The 18,772-nt window shown below is 53.1% G+C and overlaps 1 protein-coding gene across 1 annotated transcript; it reads right to left on the bottom strand.

The window, feature by feature from the left end:
• Positions 1-9,928: 9,928 nt before the first annotated feature.
• On the bottom strand, positions 9,929-11,767 carry Rhov (ras homolog family member V). The gene is made up of 3 exons (XM_048332446.1): positions 11,464-11,767; positions 11,229-11,287; positions 9,929-11,069 (listed from the first exon to the last, which is right to left on the bottom strand). Exons 1-3 carry the CDS (start codon positions 11,675-11,677, stop codon positions 10,626-10,628), a joined length of 717 nt encoding a protein of 238 aa, XP_048188403.1. The 5' UTR covers positions 11,678-11,767; the 3' UTR covers positions 9,929-10,625.
• Between the last annotated feature and the right edge of the window lie 7,005 nt (positions 11,768-18,772).

Below are 18,772 nucleotides of genomic sequence, written 5' to 3'. Positions count from 1 at the left end.
CATCCCGCCCCCTGGTTTGCGCGATGCATCTACCCTCAGCCTCACCTGGAGAAGACTTATGGAGCCAGGACTGGATCGGATTTGCTACCTGCTTCCTAAGTACCCAGCAAATGCAAGAGGCAGAGGCTGATGGAGCCATGGCGATTAAGAAGGCTGTGACACGGCTTTGCCAAGTAGGCATCGAGCAGATGGGTAAGGACCTCACCGTGGAATATTAGTCTTCCTTTAAAAGGGCAATCCCAGCCGGGCACCAGCGGCTCATGCCTGTAATCCTAGCCAGACCAGTCACACAGAGGAGAGACTCTCATCTCCAATGGAGCACTCAAACACGGGAGGTGGAGCTGTGGCTCAAATTGATAGAGCATCAGCCTCGAACGACAGAGCTCAGGGACAGTGGCTGAGTTCAAGCCCCAAACTGAGGACAACAACAAAAGGCCAATCCCCTCAGGCTAGGACAAATAAACGTTATAAGTGAAACAAACTAGTCACAGAAAGACAGGCACTGTAAGACTTTCACTCACCTGAGGCTCTTAGAGTAGTCAAAATCAGACACAAAGCAGCGGCAGGGTGTGTGTGTGTGTGTGTGTGTGTGTGTGTGTGTGTGTGTGTGTGTGTGTGTGATTGCTTAATGTGTATAATACTTCATTTTATAAGGTGAAAAGGTTCTGGATGTGGATAGCCATGATGATTACACAACATGAATGTCCTTAATGCCACTGAACTGTACAGATGGTTTCGTTGTGGGCCCTTTTTTGTTTGGTTGGTTGGTTGGGTGTGTGTGTGTGTGTGTGTGTGTGTGTGTCCCTCTCTGACCATTTTTTTGCACAAGGCTAGCATTCTGGCACTTGAGCCACAGCTCCGCTTCATGTTTTTTGGTGTGTTTGGTCTTGGGGCTTGAGTTCAGGGCCCGGGCGCTGTCTCTGAGCTCTTTTGCTCAAGGCTAGTGCTCTATCCATTTGAGCCACGGCTGTACTTCCACCTTTATTAAGTCCTTAACACCTCTCCTGCCTTCCCCAGCAGCTTAAACCAACACTGACAAAATCCGGAGTTTCTCCCAAAGCCATCCATGCCCTTAAACAAACAGTCCCGAGCCCGAGCGAGGACTGGTAAGCTGTATTGCACAAGACTTCTCCCATTGCCACCCAAGGCGCTAAAGCCAGGGAAGGCATTCTTAAGCTCCCCCTGGAGTGGGGGGGGGTGTCCATGGCCCCACCTGGAAGCCCAGACCCAGAAGCCCCTTCCGTGGCTCTCTTTCCCACCTGCAGCGGTGAGGATAGTGGCGAGTGGTGGAGAGTATCAATGGAGCCCAGAACCCCGAGGGCCAGGAGAGAGACTGGGGAAGAAAAAGACCCACTGACATAGACTTTAAACCAACAACAGTCCTGAGAAGGATATGAATTCAAATCTCCGCTGTCTTATCTGTCCTTGACACAATAACAGATGTTTGTTTTATTTTTGGTGGTGGTGGGACTTGAACTCAGGGCCGGGGCACTGTCCCTGAGCGTTCTTGCTCAAGGCTAGCACGCTACTATTTTAAACCACAACTCCACTTCTCGTTGTCTGGTAGTAATTTGGAAATGAGTCTCATGGCCTTTCCTGCCCCAGCTGGCTTTGAGCCTCAATCCTCAGATCTCAGCCTCCTGAGTAGCTCAGATTACAGGCGTGAGCCATGGCACCCAGCTTTTTTTTGCTGCTTCTTCTTCTTCTTCTTCTTCTTCTTCTTCTTCTTCTTCTTCTTCTTCTTCTTCTTCTTCTTCTTCTTCTTCCTCTTCTTCTTCTTCTTCTCTTTCTTCTTCTCCTTCTTCTTCTTCTTCCTGCCATTTCTTTTCAAAAAGAAAAAAATCTTCAAGGAGGATCTCAGTCCCAGGCCTGCCTAGACAGCAAGTTTGAGAATCTCCTCAACCAACACCTGGGCATGGTGTTGAGTGCCTTTCTTCTCATCTGTAGTATGAAGCCTCCACTCGCAAGAGCACAGTCCAAGCACTTGCCTGGGAAAGAACCCAGACCTTATTTCAGAAATGGTCGGCACAAAAAGAAAGCCCTGAAGGCATGGGTTAAAGTGGTGGAGCATCTGCCTAGTAAACGTGAGGCCCTGAACAACAAAACAAAAAGTAGAGCCAGGCGCCAGTGCCTCACGCCTGTCATCGTAGCTGTTCAAGAAGCTGAGATCTGAGGATCGAGGTTCAAAGCCAGCCCAGTCAGGAAAGTCCATGAGACTCTTATGTCCAATTTAACCACCAGAAAACCGGAAGTGGCTTAAAGTGGTTGAACACGAGCCTTGAACTGAAGAGCTCGGGGACAGCACCCAGGCCTAGCTCAAGCCCCACAATGGACAGAGAGAGAGAGAGAGAGAGAGAGAGAGAGAATTCTGCAGCTTGGAGGGGGCATGCCAGGGGGGGAGGGGGCTTGCTCACCCTGAGTTCTTGGGGGGGGGCCCTCCCTGAGCCAGTGCCTCCTCGAGAGGCTGAGATCTGAACATCACGGGTCAAAGCCAGGCCAGCAGGAAAGTCCGTGAGACTCTTATCTCCAACTAAGCACCAAAAAGCCCAAAGTGGATCTGTGGCTCACTCAAGCGGTAGAGGTGGAAACAGGCATCTAGGAGGCTCTGCGTGTGCCCCGCGGGTGCTCCCAGAAGCCCCCCACTCCGTTGAGGGCAGGGGTGGGGCCCGCAGATCCCCTGGGCTTGTGAGGAGATACCACGAAGGTGAACAAGAGAACTGGCTAACCCGGCTGTGGGGAAACCCTGACCAGGCATCCCTGGGAGGAGGAGCACTGGGGAGAGGAGGTCAGGACACTCGGTGGCGGGCAGTGGACAAAGCCAAAGGCCAGGAAAGCCAGGCTTCAAGCCCTACCAGGCTGGGCCTCGTCTGGGCCTAGGCTAAGGGAAGTCGATGGAGGAAGGAAGGTGGAAGACAGAAGCGAAGGGAGAACCCAACACCAACCGAGTAGGAATGTCTCCGAGCGGACCGGGGGTTAGCTTCCCCGGGGGTTAGCTCTGACCCTCTTCTACAAGATCCCCCTTGCCACACTCTTTGTCCTGGGCTAACTAGGCTGACCAGGGGCTAGTCTGTAGCCCCAAAGGGAGAATCCATAGACGTGATGTATAAAATACGATACACGGAAATTGAGAAGAGCCAGCTGCCAGTGGCTCCCATCTGTGATCTTAGTTACTCGGGGTGCTGAGATCTGAAGATCACAGTCAGAAACCAGACAAGATCCTTGACAGTAACATTAGCCTCTGGTGGAAGGCTCTGGAGCTGGAATCGGGAGAGGCTGTCAGTGCTGAGGCCTAGAGAGACGTAGTGACTGATCCAAGATCACCCATCCTGTGCCCTGTGCGTAGGACCCAAACCAGGCCAGGAAACCCACGTTCCAAAGCTCCAAACCCTATTCTTCATCCCTTCCTGGCTGCCAGGCTGGGGCTTTTGTTTCTGTCCTTTCTCTCTAAAAGCAGGAGGAAGGAGCCAGGAGCCAAGAAGCTGTCAGGGCTGGTCCCAGGCCTGGGAGGCTGGGAACTGCAGGTCCACACCCATGTCAACAGAGGCACCTCTCACTTGGCACCGGGCTGCTTCCTCCAGATCGGTTCCCAGCCGCGGTGCTGCTTAGCCCTGCAAGTCCTCAGGCAGCCGGGGAGGGGCAGAGAGCATGAGCCCCGCTTCCCATCGGGGAGAAACCCAGACAGGAGGAAAGGCAGTAATTTGCCTAAAGTCACCCAGCCAGTTGGGACGGGGCTGTCTCCCAGGCTCCTGGGCAGGGGCATCTGCGGGGCACACAGTCCCACTGGCTGGGATCAGGGAAGAGAACTGTGCCCAACACCACAGGGGATTAAAGGTCCCCGGTTTCACAAGGGAAGCCGTCTCTGTACCCCTGGAGAGATAGCTACCGGGACAGGTCCTGCTGGCGGGCGCTCCGGACTGTGGAGCAATGGAATCGGGCCCAGGGGGACCGGGCTCTGGGGGAGGGGGGGTCAAGGCGGGGGGCTGTGGGTGTGGTCTGCACTGCCAGCTCCAAGAGGTCCCGGAACCCCAGTGACTGCCCCAGGGGAAGCCCACAGGCTTCCCGGGGTGCCCAGGGGGCCATCTGGACACGCAGGAAGACATGACTGCCCCGCAGGGCACAGGAAGCCTGGAGCTGGGGACCGTAACTGAATCTGCCTTCCAAAGAAGTTACGGGGAGGGTGGCCTTGGCTCAGGTTGTCCCACACAGTGTGACAATTCCGTGCTCACTCAGTTACGGGCCGGTCCACCCGAAGGACAAATCAGCCTGTCTCCGAAGCCCGGCCTTGCGGCTTTGCCCTCCGAGACATCATTTCTGGGAGCACAACCTTGGGAAGTTGCCCGCATTCAGGGAGAGAAACCCAGAACCGAGACCGTTAGTGAGAGCCGGGCCCGTCTGCACCGACGGAGGGAAGGAGCCCACACCTTGCTTCACACCGCAGGGCGGGGAGCTGGGCGTCACTCCCTGCCGGGGACGCCCCTCAGCCCTCCACCGGGTTCTGATCCCCGGAGATCTGGCCCAGGCCCAAGGAGGGCGCTGCCGGAGCAGTCCTGCTAGGAGTGGGGATTCCTGGCAGCCGAGGCCCGGTGGGCAGGTCTGACCTACGCAATCCCTTTCGTGGTTAGCGCCCGGGGCCAGGGCTGGCTGCAGAAGGGGCTGGGGCTCCTGATGCCGTCTGCTCTCAGCCTCACTTCCTGGGGAGCTGGTTCCCAGGAGAACGGGGAGCTACGGGCGGCGGCGTCACCTCTGCCCCGGGCACCGCTTTGCTCTCACGGGGAAAGTGGGGACATGGTTCCTCACATTCACACCAGTCCAGGTTCAGCACGCACACCATGACCATGATGCACGGGGAGACCCCCACCCCAAAAGATTCCCCCAAAACAGCTCAGGGGACACACAACCACAGAGACTTCTAGGGATGACCCAGAGGGTGGCGCGTGGTAGACACCACTGCGCTCTTCCAGAAATGCAGACAGGGCGGAAGGTAACACCGACTCCCGAGATCTGAGAACCCAAAGACATGTTATTTTTGCATGAAGATAGTCACCTCTTAGGCCAGGAACAGCTGGCTCACATCTGTAATCCAAGCTACTCAGGAGGCTGAGATCTGAGGGTTGCCGTTCAAAGCCAGGCTGAGCAGGAAAGTCCACGGGAATCTTATCTCCAACTAACCCCCAAAACTTGGAAGGGGCGCTGTGGCTCAAAGTGGTAGAGCGCTAGCCTTGAGCTAAAAAGCTCAGGGACAGGGCCCAGGCCCTGAATTAAAGCCTCACAACCAACAGAGAGAGAGAGAGAAAGAGAGAGAGAGAGGAGAGAGAGAGAGAGAGAGAGAGAGAGAGAGAGAGAGAGAGAGAGAGAGAGAGAGGCTGAGATCTAGAGGATCATGGCCAGCTGAGGTAGAAAAGTCCATAAGATTCTATCTCCAAAATAACTAGCAAAAAATGAGTTGGAAGCATGGGTCAAATGGTAGAGCACCTGTCAAGCAAGCAACCTGAGCAAGCATGAAGCCCTGAATTCAAACCACAGTACTGGGGGGGGGGAAAATAACCACCTATACTTATAGGCATACCCATGTACATAATTAGTCAGATGGTACAAAGACTACAGTCTAAACACACACAAAGCAAATGCAGGCACACAGAGAAAGGTACATGAGCACAAATAGATACTAGATCATCATTCAGTATTTATGAAACACCCACCAGCTGCTAGTCATGCTCCAACAGAAAAAGACCTGCAAATGTGTGTCACACACAGAAACTCAAGCTCCTCGTAAGATCAACTGGGGATTAGACTGGGACCCAGTGGCCAGGCCAAAAGATGGAGAGTCCTTTGTAGATGGCTAATGACCCACAGCAGAGAAAATCATTGGAGATGGAGGAAAAAAGGGAGAGCTGAGGGCTTGCCTCGAGTCATGGCGTGTTTGCCTGGCATGAGACCCTGAGTTCAAACCCACCAGTATCACCAAGAAGCATAAAGTAAAATAAGATGGGGGAAAAGTTAAAGGAAGACAACCTAAATGTCAAATGGAGACTTAAGGAAATTGAAGGCAGAGTAAAACAGTAAGAAAACATACACAGGGCTGGGGATATGGCCTAGTGGCAAGAGCGCTTGCCTCGTATACTTGAAGCCCTGGGTTCGATTCCCCAACATCACATATACAGAAAATGGCCAGAAGTGGCGCTGTGGCTCAAGTGGCAGAGTGCTAGCCTTGAGCAAAGAGAAGCCAGGGACAGTGCTCAGGCCCTGAGTCCAAGCCCAGGACTGGCCCCCCCAAAAAAAACACAAAAAAAAAACATATACAGATAGCCTTGTAGCCGAAGTCTACAAGCTGGAAAAACAAAAAGACAGTTAAAATCCTAAAAAGTGACACCCTCTTTCTCTTTGAAGCAGGAACTGAGGTTCAGAATTCAACTGGAATGAAACATTCAACCAACATATTGTTATCCCCTTAGAAAAGTCTCAAATGGAAAAACAAAACCACATAATTCAATATAAACAATGATCATAGCCAAGTGCTGGTGGCTCACAGCTTTAATCCGAGCTATTGTCCTGGGATCATGGTTTGAAGCCAGCCCAGGCACAAAAAATTCACAAGGTTGCCTCTCCAAAATAACTAGTAAAAAGCTGGTTGGAGGCATGGTTCAAGTGGTAAATTTTCTAATTCTTTGGATTTTTCTAATTGTACCTGAGTGTTTATTACAATGAAATGATTTTTTTATTTTTTGCCAATCATGGGGCTTGAACTCAGGGCCCGGGCACTGTCCCTGAACTTCTTTTGCTCAAGGCTAGGACTCTACCATTTGAGCCACAGCGCCACTTCTGGATTTTTCTGTTTATGTGGTACTGAGCAATCGAACCCAGGGCTTCATGCATGCTAGGCGAGCGCTCTACCACTAAGCCACATTCCCAGGCCCCTTAGATGTTATTTTAAAAACTTAGGGCTGGGAGATTTACTCCTGTGGTAGAGCCTGGTGCCTGGTAGGTATGAGGCTCTGAGTTCAATGCCTGGCATTGCAAGGAAGCAAACAAGAAAGAAAGAGAAAGAGAGAGAGAGAGAGAGAGAGAGAGAGAGAGAGAGAGAGAGAGAGAAAAGAAGCAAAGAAAGAAAAAGAGAGAAAGAAAGAGAGAGGAAGCGAGGGAGGGAGGGAGGGAGGGAGGGAGGAAAGGAAAGAAGGAAGGAAAGAAGGAAGGAAGGAAGGAAGGAAGGAAGAAGGGAGGGAAGGAGGGAAGGAAAGAGAAAGGAAAGGAAAGAGGGAAGGAGGAAAGAATGAACGAATGGACGGAAGGAAGAAAGGAAGGAAAATCATCTGGGTACAGATAGCTCAGGCCTATAATCCTAGCTACTCAGGAGGCTAAGCTCTAACTCTAAGGATCATAGTTCAAAGCTAGCCTAGACAGGAAAGTCCATGAGATTCTTATATCTAATTCTTATATCCACTTCCAAGTTGGAAGTAGAGCGGTGGCTCAAGTGTAGGGCACCAGCACTGTGCACAAAAGCTCAGGGAACAGTGCCCCAGACCCAACACACACACACACACACACACACACACGCACACACACACGCACCAAAAAAATTTTTTTAAAAGCTGCAGTAGCTCATGCCTGTAATCCTAGCTGCTCAAGAGGCAAAGATCAGGAAAATCATGGTTTGAGGCCAGCCCAAGAAGAAAAGTCCACAAGACTCCATCTCCAAAAGTACCAGCAAAAAGCCAGGCTGGAGAGATGGTTCAAGTGGTAGAGCACCAGGAAAGCAAGCAGAGAGCTCAGGGTTCAGACCCTGATAACAGCAAGAAATGTCAAGGAGTTGGGCATCTGTCTAGATGTAAAAAACCATATGTTCAATTCCCAGCACTACACACCGACACACAGACATTTAACAAAGGGATTCGCGTTTCAAAACGTTTATTCAAGATGTGGAAGCTGGAAGATGAGGAGTTCCAGGCCGTCCGGGGCTACATATTGAGACCATGTTTCCTTCACAGAGTGTCTACCACTTGAGCCATGCCCCTAACGGAAGATTCCCAAAGGCAGACATGGTGGTACACGCCCGTAATCCTAGCTACTCCAGGAAGTGGAAACAGAAAGATCTGGGCTGAACAGACAAAAGTTTAAGGCACTATCTGAAAAACAAACTATAAACAAAAGAGTTGGTTCAAGTGATAGCGAACTTGTTTAGCAAACTTGAAGCCTGAGTTCAATCCCCAGTACCAGCAAAACAAAACAAATACCAACCACTGACATTGATCAAAATATTCTAAGAACATGCACACATATATTGGGAGATAATTGGGAATCACTGGGCCAAACTGTTCTGGTCTAGGTTGCTGTCAGGTGCACCGAGGCCTTGAAGGAAGTGGTCACTGCTGGACAGGAGTGGGGGCCCCATAGCAGGGGGGTAGCAGTGGGTGGATGGAGGTCCTGCCGGGCTCAGTAACTTGGCAGAAGGAGGTATGGTGACCAAGGCTTCAGATTTGGTGGCACCCTGAGGGAATCAGGGACGGAACTAGGGGGAGCAAAGTTTACCTCCTCAAGCTTCCTTCCTACCCCTATCCCTCCAAGGCTCCTCCAAATCATTTAAGTCTAGAGCAGTCAGTTCTGAGTCCTTCGTTTTGCAACTAAGGAGACTGAGGCACAAAGAGAAATGGTTTGCCCTCAGTGATGGCTGGTGTCAGAGCTTCAACTTGAACCTGGGCCTCTGTCCCAGGGAGGAGTGTACTATGCTGGGTTGGGGTAAAAACTGGCTCCTGGAACAGGAGTTTGGGACCCTGACAACCAGACTATCATGGCCCAGTTAGTCACCTTTGTCGCCAGTGTCCCAGGTGTGTCTTAGAAATGCCTGTCTAGGGGCTGGGAAGGTGGCTTAGTGCTAGAGTGCTAGCCTAGTTTGCATGAAGTCTTGGGTTCAATTCCTCAGCACCACATAGACAGAAAACGCTGGAAGTGGTGCTGTGGCTCAAGAGGTAGAGTGCTGGCCTTGAGAGAAAAATAAAGAAAAAAGAAGCCAGGGACAGTGCTCAGGCCCTGAGTCTAAGCCCCAGGACTGGGAGAAAATAAAAGAGTGAGAGAGAAATGCCTGTCTGCAGGAACAGCACTGACCCAGGACCTGCGCCCAACTCGAGTGCACGGTGCCTTTATAACCACTTGGTAGTCATATCTTAATTGAGATATTTCCTTTTGTTTCTGGGTTTCACTTTCTCTAAGGAAAAGTAAGTTTTTGTTTTTCCCCAAGGCTCTTCCAAGTTCTCCCAGATCCGGTCTTTGATGAGTCTCTGGATCCCTGCCCCTCCCTGACCTCTCTGAAATGAACTCTGTCCACACAGGATTCCTGGGACCAAACTTTTCAGTGTTCCAAACTAGTATCTGTATCTTCACCAGGGCCTTGTGTGTGGAGGCTAAGCATTGGTCCAGCTGGTCCAACGCCAGGAGCTTTGACTAGGGGGTGACAGTTAAGGCTGTATCTGGAGACCCTGGGCCCTGTGGACCGGAGGTGGGAGGGAACAGAAAGGCTAGATTGGCTTGGGGTTGCCCCAGAGCCCCAGCGCTGGGTATCATGCGCTAGAAAGGAGGGGAGAGGGGAGGGGCCCCACCCACCTGGTGAGGTCATGGGAAAGCAGCTCTGGCGCTGACACCTGGGGAAACCCGTTTCCAGGCTGCTTCCCACGCTAGCTCTCCTGGGAACCAGCTAAGCCAAGCCCCAAGCAGGGAGCCCCACACCTGCCCCCCCCCCCCAGTTCCCATCACACTGTCCTGTCTGGTCCAGCCCCCACCCTTCAGCCAAGCCTGGATACTCAACCTGTCCATGTAGGTTGCTGGGCCTTGGGAAGCATTCTGAGGACCAGGGGCTGCGGGCCCCAGGAAATGACAGACAGCAGCTTCAGAGATGTTCAGGTTTTATTTGCAGCCTGCACGGCTCAGCCTTCTAGGCCGTGACCTTGGGGACGGGGATGACCCCCGACCCCTTCCTCCTCCAGGCTCTAATTTGCAGCGCCTCCCCCTCCCTCTGCTGGGCCTTGACTCTCACTTCCTGCCCCACTTCTGGCCCAGCCAGTTTGGGCAGTGCCGAGGGAGCCCAGAGACCCGGTTCTTCCCAGGGACCAGCCCCACCCTCCCTGGCCTTGGGGGTGGAGGCCAGCCCAGGTGTCAGCCCGCCGCACAGCTGCCCTCCTCCTCTGCGCTCCCTCCCTTCATGCCCTCTTCCTTCTGGGTCCTGCCCTCTCACCTGCCTCCTGTCCCGGGACTCCAAACCTCACTTTCCGCTCCCTCAAGCTCCCTCTGGCCTCTGCTTCCTCACTCCACCCCACATTTCTCTCCACATCCACTCTCCAAGATGACCATCAGGGGCTGACGACCACCACAGGGGGTCCTCACTCAGCCAAGCTGACTTGGGGGTTCCCTAAGAGACCCCGCGAACCTGGCTGGTGGCGGCGTTTTCCTCTTAGTCTTGACCAAAGAAATCCAAGTCAGGTGCTGGGCTCCCTCTGGAGAATCAAGTGGACAGCTAGGGCCCATGTCCTCAGTGTTCAGATGGGATCTGGGTCCCCTGGGGTGGCCAGGCCCTGCCAGGTGCCCCAGGCTCCAGAAGTCTCTGGACTCCTGTCTACCACTCACTACACTGCCACAACTGCTCAAACGAAACAGAAGAACTTCTTCCAGCGACAGCGGGACAGCGTGCGCACGCCCTTGGCGTTCAGCTTCTTCTCCAGCCGGGCCTTGTGCTCGATGGCACTGAGAATGGCCGAGTCAAACACCTCCTTCAAGTTCTTCTGCGTCAGGGCCGAGCACTCCAGGTAGCAGCAGGCCCGGATCCTCTCCGCCAGGCCCTGGGCTTGAGGATGGGGCACGGGGCCCTCCCGGCCGCCCTGGTCCAGCTCAATCAGTACATTGACATCGTCCCGCAGGTCGGCCTGGGTGCCCACCAGCAGCACGGGCGCCTGGGGGTTGTGGGTGCGGATTTCGGGCAGCCATTTCTCCGTGATGTTTTGGAAGGAGCTGGGCTGCACCACGCTGAAGCACGCCAGGAAGACGTCGGTATCGGGGTAGCAGAGGGAGCGGAGCCGGTCGAAATCCTCCTGGGTTGAGAAGGCCAGCTCGTTAGCAGGGACTGGAGACCCCACAGTCCTGGAGCCCCGGGGCCTCATCCTCATCCGCGCCCGATCCGCTCCTCCGCGGGCCGGGGAGCCTCCCGCCCCCAGCCCGCCGCGCCGCCCGCCCGCCCGGGGACCCCTCACCTGTCCCGCCGTGTCCCACAGCTCGATGCGCACGGGGGCTCCATCCACCAGGACTTGCACTGCAGGGGCGGGGAGGGGAGAGCGGCGTCGGAGGGGGAGCCTCCTCACGCCCCCCGCGGCCTGCCCCGCGCCCCGCGCCCCCCGCCGCCGACCCTCCCGCCGGGCGCTCCCGGGCCGCCGCCCCCCCCCCGCGAGGCGGAGCCCAGCTCGCGGCCCCCGGGGCCCGGGGCCGTACCGGAGAAGGTGTCGAGCGCCGTGGGCCGGTAGCGCGCGGGGTACCCGTTGCAGGTGTAGCTCACGATGAGGCTGCTCTTGCCCACCGCGCCGTCGCCCACCAGCACGCACTTGATGCCCAGCTCCTGGGGCGCGCTCTGCCGCCGCGGAGGCGGAGGCGGGGTCGGGGCCCGGAGCGGGGGCGGCTCGGCCTCGCTCAGCTCCCGCGGCGGCATGGCCCGCTCCCGCTCCCGGGGCAGCAGAGGGGCCAGCCCGGACCAGGCTCCGCGGCCGGCGCGCGGGGAAGCAGGGGCTGGGGAGGCGGGAGGCGGTTGGTCCCAGCTGGGCTCGCGCGCCGGGCGCTCGGCCGCCGTTAATATACAGGGCCCCGCCCACCTCATCTGCATGTCCCCGGCGCCCCGCGGCCACGCCCGCCGCCGGCCACGCCCACTGCCCAGGCCACGCCCACCGCCTCATCCTTCCTAGGCAGAGCGCGGGGCCTCCCCCCCCCAGCGCCCGCGGCCACGCCCACCTTCGGCCACGCCCACCGTTCAGGCCACGCCCGCCGCCCCTCCTTCCTAGGCCGAGCGCGGGGTCTCCCCCAGCGCCCACCCGGAGCCGGGAGAGCTGAAACCCTGACACCCGGCCGGGGGGGAGGGGGGAGGGCGGGGCGGGACACGAAGAATCTCCACGGACCTCGCCGTAAAACCTCGGCCGGACACGCACGACTTCATGTTAGGAGAAAGAGCACCGTGAAGAACACATACTACAGCACGGCCTAGGCCTAAGTACTAGGTTCAAATCTTTTTTTCAAATAAAACAAAGGACTGTATGCGTGGGTTTAGCCATTCAAAATCCTTCCAAAAGCACTTAAAAAATACACGGGGCGAGAAGGGTGCTGGGTGGTGGCGGGCTTGCCCGCCCAGCACAGGGGAGACACCAGGTCAACGCTGATCAAGGGCAGCGGGCTTTGAGTGCGGTTCTTCCTCCCTCTGCTGAAGGAAGAAGCCCTGTTCTGAGCAGCTAGCTGGGGACCATCTTGTGGAACAGCTCCCCACCTGAATATTTTATAAGTCCCCAAAGTACCTAATATGATCTCCATTACCATCAAGAGCAGGCAGTAATTACTTACTTGCCCATGCTGCTCTGGGCCACCCACTGTCCTTGAGCTAGGAGGGGTTGGCTGGCTGAGACAAGCTCTCCCGGGTAGCCTAGGAAGGTCACCCAGAGAGCAAGCCGCCTTGCTAATTTAAGTCTTTACTGCAGCCACACCAAGTGACACCAGCCCAGAATCCTTTCTCTGATCCCCAGGGCAGTCTTTCATCTCAGCCTGTTACAAAGATCTTTGAACCTTCACAAAAGGAGTCAGCCATTCTTAGATTTGGGGAAGGGCTGGGGTTGGGAGGGGGAAGATGAAGTATTGAAGAGATAACTCTGAGAGTTGCTGGTATGGACATCCATAAATCCACCCAGGAGTGGTGGGGAGCACGGGGGGGGGGGGGCTGAGGGAAGTTCAAGCCACTCTGGGCTATGTATTGAGACTCTCTTTCAAAAACAAACAACGGGCAGCAGAGTGCTTGCCTAGCATGCATGAAGCCCTGGGTTCCATTCTTCAGTAACACATACATGGAAAAAGCTGGAAGTGCCCTGTGGAACAAAAGGTAGAGTGCTAGCCTTGAGCAAAAAGAAGCCAGGGACAGTAGTGCTCAGGCCCTGAGTGCAAGCCCTAGGACTGGCAAAAAAAAAATATCCAGGGGCTGGGACTATGGCCTAGTGGTAAGAATGCTTGCCTCTTATACATGAAGCCTTGGGTTCGATTCCTCAGCACCACATATATAGAAAAGGCCAGAAGTGGCGCTGTGGCTCAAGTTGGCAGAGTGCTAGCCTTGAGAAAAAAAAAAAAAAAGCCAGTAACAATGCTCAAGCCCTGAGTTCAAGCTCCAGGACTGGAAAAAAAATAAAAATAACAATAAATCCATAATCTCCAGATTAATGACAAGCAAGTTAAAGGGGCGTGCACGGTCTTGCCACTGCATCATATTAGAAAGTCTGAAAAATAGCCAGGTGCTAGTAGCTCACACCTGTAATATTAGCTACTAAAAAGCCAAGTCTAAAAGCTGTATATTTATTCTCTTGAGAGTTTTTTTGGGGGGGAGGAGCAAAGGAGAAAATAGGAGTGTCTTCTCAAGCTCCATCCACAGGTCCCGGGCCCCAATCCACCCATCATCTTCCCAAGGGGACATCGAGAGGAGGAATTTCCAAACACAGCCCTGGTGCTCTCCCAGCGACGCCTGGTCCTGGAGGAAGCCCAGTGTCAGGGTGCCCTGGTCCCTGGTCACTGGGAGGGAGGCAGGTTTTAACGGCTGGGCCATCCCAAGACCTATCCCCACATTAGTCTGTCAGCTCTCCAGCTTGTGTGACTCGTACAAAATCTCTCAGTACTATAACATGAGTCCAGGCACCTGCTTGCTTTCTTGTTCTACCTGTCCCCCTTCTGATTCTCCCCCACCCTCTCAGTGTTCTTGCTCTTCCACCTGCATTTCGAGAATACCTTTATTGCAGATCTGCATTTGAGGGGAATCCTGTGTAGTCCTCTCTGCAGGAGGAGGGGCACAGACGAGATACCACAAGGAAGACGATGTCTGCTGGCACAGTGGGGACTCCCCACATGGCCTTGTCACAGGTCACTCTTCTCTGGCCCCATGGGTGGGGACACTTTGTGCTCTAGGTCTCCATGTCTGAGCTGGTTTAGGTACAGTCTTGTCAGCAGAGGGGGAGGGAGGAGACGAGCCAGGGAGGTGGTGAGTCACCCTTGTCTCAGCTGGAGACTGGCTGGGAAAGTCCTCTGCGAAGGGGAAGGGTGTGTTGGGTCTCACTCTGGCCACCTGCCCTGCCCGGGCGTCCCCCCTGCCTGCACCCCTCTAGGGCTACAATCTGCCTCGACATTCTTCCTGGGAGAAATGATAGGTAGCTTCAAGGGCTGGGGCACCAAACACCGTGTACAGAAAGCAAGTGCGCAAGGAGTAAACAAGTGCAACTGTAAAGGGCAGGTGCCTTATAAGGACACAGAAGCAAACAGGAGCCAGGCACCGCCTCCTGTAGTCCTAGCCGCTGAGGAGGCTGAGATCTGAAGATCGAGGTTCAAAGCCAGTCCAGGCAGGAAAGTCCCTGAGATTCTTATCTTCAATAAACTATCAAAAAAAAAAAAAAAAAGAAAAAGGTGGACGAGAAGTGGAACTATAGTTCAAGTGGTAGAGCACTAGCCTTGAGCAAAAGAAGCTCAGGGACGGCACCCAGGCCCTGAGTCCCAAGCCCCAGGACTGGCAAAAAAAAAAGAATGAAATCCTGGGATTTCATCCTCTAGAGTAGCTAGGATTACAGGCATGAGCCACAGGTTCCTGCTACTGATGGCTTGTAGAGTAGCTTTCTTTCTGTGGTTTTGCTATAAGAATCCAAATATTTGTAGTAAATTTACATAAGCTAAGTGATTAAGCAAAATGCCTTCTAACACCGTGACCTTCCCTGAGGGAGCACCTGTGGCTGGTTCCGGGCCTGGCTGACTGACACTGGCTCTGAACTTGGGGCAGGGTCCCTAATTCTGAGGTCTGTCCTCTGGGTCTCAGAGCACTCAACAGTGAACTGGGAAACACACGTGCGCGCGCACACACACACACACACACAGCAGAGCAGTCTCACCTAGCTTCTTACCAGAAGGGCACATTTCAGCACTTTAGGAGTCTAAAGTCCCTAGGACTTATTGGCCATTCTAGAAGCAAGATGTGATTACTGCTGTGATTTAGAGTCAGGGCTATCTATGCGTTATGTTTGGTTTTTGTGTTTGCCCTGGGGCTTGAACTCCTGGCTTGGATGCTGTACCTGAGCTTTTTTTCTTTTTTTTTTTTTGTCTCAAGGCTAGCATGCTACCACTCGAGACATGCTCCACACAGGCTTTTTTGGTGTTTAACTGGAGACAGCAGTCTCTGGGGCTGGCTTCAGACTGTGAGGCTCAGAGCCATTTGGACCTCCTGAGTAGCTAGGATTGCAGGTATGAGCACCACCGGGGCCCAGCTCCTGCTCCTTTCATGACAATTCCTCACTCTCACACCCTCAGATTAGATCCCACTGACCAACTTGCTGTCATTATAATAACTTAGTTCCTTTGCCTGTTTCAGAATTTCAAACAACAGAATCAGACTGAATCGATGTCTGGATTATTTGTGTGGTGTGTTTTTGAGGCTTGCTCGCCCTGCTGCGTGTGGGGAGTGGTGTGTTCTTTTTGTTGCTGAGTAGTATTCCAGTGGATGGAATGTCACAGTGAGGAATCTATTGGTGCTATCACAAAGCCAATTGCTGTAGGGCTGGGAATGTGGCTTAGCGGTGGAGTGCTTACCTAGCATGCATGAAGCCCTGGGTTCGATTCCTCAGCACCACATACACAGAAAAAGCCGGGAGTGGCTCTGTGGCTCAAGTGGTAGAGTGCTAGCCTTGACCAAAAAGAAGCCAGGGACAGTGCTCAGGCCCTGAGTTCAAGCCCCAAGACCGGCAGAAAGAAAGAAAGGAAGGAAGGGAGGGAGGGAGGGAGGGAGGAAGGAAGGAAGGAAGGAAGGAAGGGGCTGTAAAGGTTCATGTGCAGATCTCTGGGTACAATTATGTTTTTATTTCTCTCTTTCTCCCACCCCGCCCCCACTGGTCCTAGGGCTTGAACTCAGGGCCTGGTCACTGTCCCTGAGTTTTTGTGCTCAAGGCTAGTGCTCTGCCACTTAAGCTACAGCTCTATTATCAGCTTTTGGCTTTTTGTGGTTAATTGGGGATGAGAGTCTCACAGACTTTCCTGCCCAAGATAGCTTTGAACCGTGATCCACCTATCTCAGTCTCCTAAACACCTAGGATTACAGGCCTGAGCCACTAGCACTTGGCTGTTGTGGGTTTTTTTTTTCTTTACTATGAAAATCTTATCTTTTAAAAGACTGGGACAATAGTCTCTGCCAGAGGCCACATGGTAACACACGGGCAAGTCAGATGGGTTCCCAGTGTGGTACAATGGGTGCGTGCAGTGCAACATGTAGCCATGCATTCATTCGGCACCGGCTCCAGGTATTCCTAAAAGGTTGGCAGGGCTGGAGGCAGGAGCAGGGGTGACTGTCAGATTTTATTCGGTCCTGCATTCGTTCATCTGAGAAGGTTCCCTTAGGTAAGGTATCTTTTGAAATGTCTCAGACTAAAGGACAGGGATGAAGCACAGCACACAGCTCTGTGGCAGTGCACTGAAGGGAATAATTAGTCCCTGGACAATGTCCCCAAATGTCTCTAACTAGACTGTAACGGGGGTCTGGCTCTTCACACACTCACAGAATGTCAAGGGACGGACGGTCTAGTTCCATCCACAGCCGCTGAGAATCTGGGCCTGGAAGCTTTGCTAAGGAGGCTGCTGAAAAAATAGCCTGGGGTAGGGAGAGCACGCGGCCAGGAGGGGCTCCCGGCACAGAGCAGTGACCTCACCAAGGCCCAGGTCAATTTCTGTACGGCACAATCACCAGAACCACGAGACAGCCACTAATTTGGATAAAGGATTCATATCCAGAATAAACCAAGAACCCATAAATAACAAGAGAAATAAGTAATCTAACTAATAAATGGGCACGTGAACTGAACAGTTCCCACAAGAAGAAACAGAAACGGTGAAGAGATACATGAAGAAATGTCAACACCCTTGGCCATCAAGAAAACACATCTAGGGGCTGGGGATATAGCCTAGTGGCAAGAGTGCCTGCCTCGGATACACGAGGCCCTAGGTTTGATTCCCCGGCACCACATATACAGAAAACGGCCAGAAGCGGCGCTGTGGCTCAAGTGGCAGAGTGCTACAGCCTTGAGCGGGAAGAAGCCAGGGACAGTGCTCAGGCCCTGAGTTCAAGGCCCAGGACTGGCCAAAAAAAAGAAAAAAGAAAGAAAACACATTTAGGGCTGGGGATATGGCCTAGTGGCAAGAGAGCTTGCCTCGTATACATGAGGCCCTGGGTTCAATTCCCCAGCACCACATATATAGAAAACGGCCAGAAGCGGCGCTGTGGCTCAAGTGGCAGAGTGCTAGCCTTGAGCAAAAGGAAGCCAGGGACAGTGCTCAGGCCCTGAGTTCAAGGCCCAGGACTGGCCAAAAAAAAAAAAAAAGAAAAAAAGAAAACACATCTACAAACTAGGGCCAAGAAGAGTGCTCTGGACTCATGCATGCAAATGAGAAGACCAAGTATGAGTGTCTTTGTGGATGTGCTGTGGCTTTAGCTTTAGCCGTGTCTCGGCATCATGTTCTAATATCCACTCATCCACCTGAGGCTTGTTATTACCACAGTGGTGGCCTGGCTCATCTTCTGAACATTTGGTTCCAACAGAGTTTGGTCCTTGATGCTCAAATTTTGAGTTATTCTCATGACTCAAAATAAAAAGGGTGTCTTTAAGTTTTTTTGGGGAAAACCACACTAACATTCCATCCCACCCTACTTAGAATGGCAGCCATCAAGAAAACAAACAAAAACAAATGCTGGTGAGGACTGGGGGAAAGACGGTCCCGTATGCTGTGTGTACACTCGAGAGGGTCCCAGCACGTTGGGGGTGGGATATACACTTGAAAAGTCTTTGTGGAAACAAGTGTGGAGGGTCCTCAGAAGACTGACAGCAGACCAACGTTGTAAGCTCACGATACCATTATTAAATCAATACACTAGACAGACAAATGCATATCCGTGTTTATCACAGCTCTGCTCACAAGGGCCAAAAGACGGAATCAACTGTGTTACCCAACAGCAGATAAATGAATAGAGAAGTTGTGATTTATATATACTACGAATGTTATACAGTTAAAAAAAAGATTGTTTTCAGGGCTGGGAATATGGCCTAGTGGTAGAGTGCTTGCCTTGTATTCATGAAGGAAGCCCTGGGTTCGATTCCTCAGCACCACAAATATATATATATATGTATATATATATATGTGTATATATATATATATATATATATATTTTTTTTTTTTTTTGGCCAGTTCTGGGGCTTGGACTCAGGGTCTGAGCACTGTCCCTGGCTTCTTTTTTTTGCTCAAGGCTAGCACTCTGCCACTTGAGCCACAGCGCCACTTCTGGCCGTTTTCTGTATATGTGGTGCTGGGGAATTGAACCCAAGGGCCTCATGTATATGAGGCAAGCACTCTTGCCACTAGGCCATATCCCCAGCCCCAGCACCACAAATATAGAAAAAGCCAGAAGTGGCACTGTGGCTCAAGTGGCAGAGTGCTAGCCTTGAGCAAAAAGAAGCCAGGGATGGCGCTCAGGCCCTGAGTTCAAGCC

Source organism: Perognathus longimembris, chromosome 23 (genome assembly GCF_023159225.1).
Source record: "Perognathus longimembris pacificus isolate PPM17 chromosome 23, ASM2315922v1, whole genome shotgun sequence".
NCBI lineage: Eukaryota > Metazoa > Chordata > Mammalia > Rodentia > Heteromyidae > Perognathus > Perognathus longimembris.
This window is presented reverse-complemented; position numbering and strand designations above follow the sequence as displayed.

Bases quoted from the DNA above. Each gene is read 5' to 3' on its own strand.
- Rhov (XM_048332446.1), bottom strand. From the start codon at position 11,677: ATGCCGCCGCGGGAGCTGAGCGAGGCCGAGCCGCCCCCGCTCCGGGCC. The intron at 11,288-11,463 runs GTACGGCCCCGG...CCGCCCCTGCAG, and splicing joins GGCGCTCGACACCTTCTCCG to TGCAAGTCCTGGTGGATGGA. The intron at 11,070-11,228 runs GTGAGGGGTCCC...TTCTCAACCCAG, and splicing joins TGTGGGACACGGCGGGACAG to GAGGATTTCGACCGGCTCCG.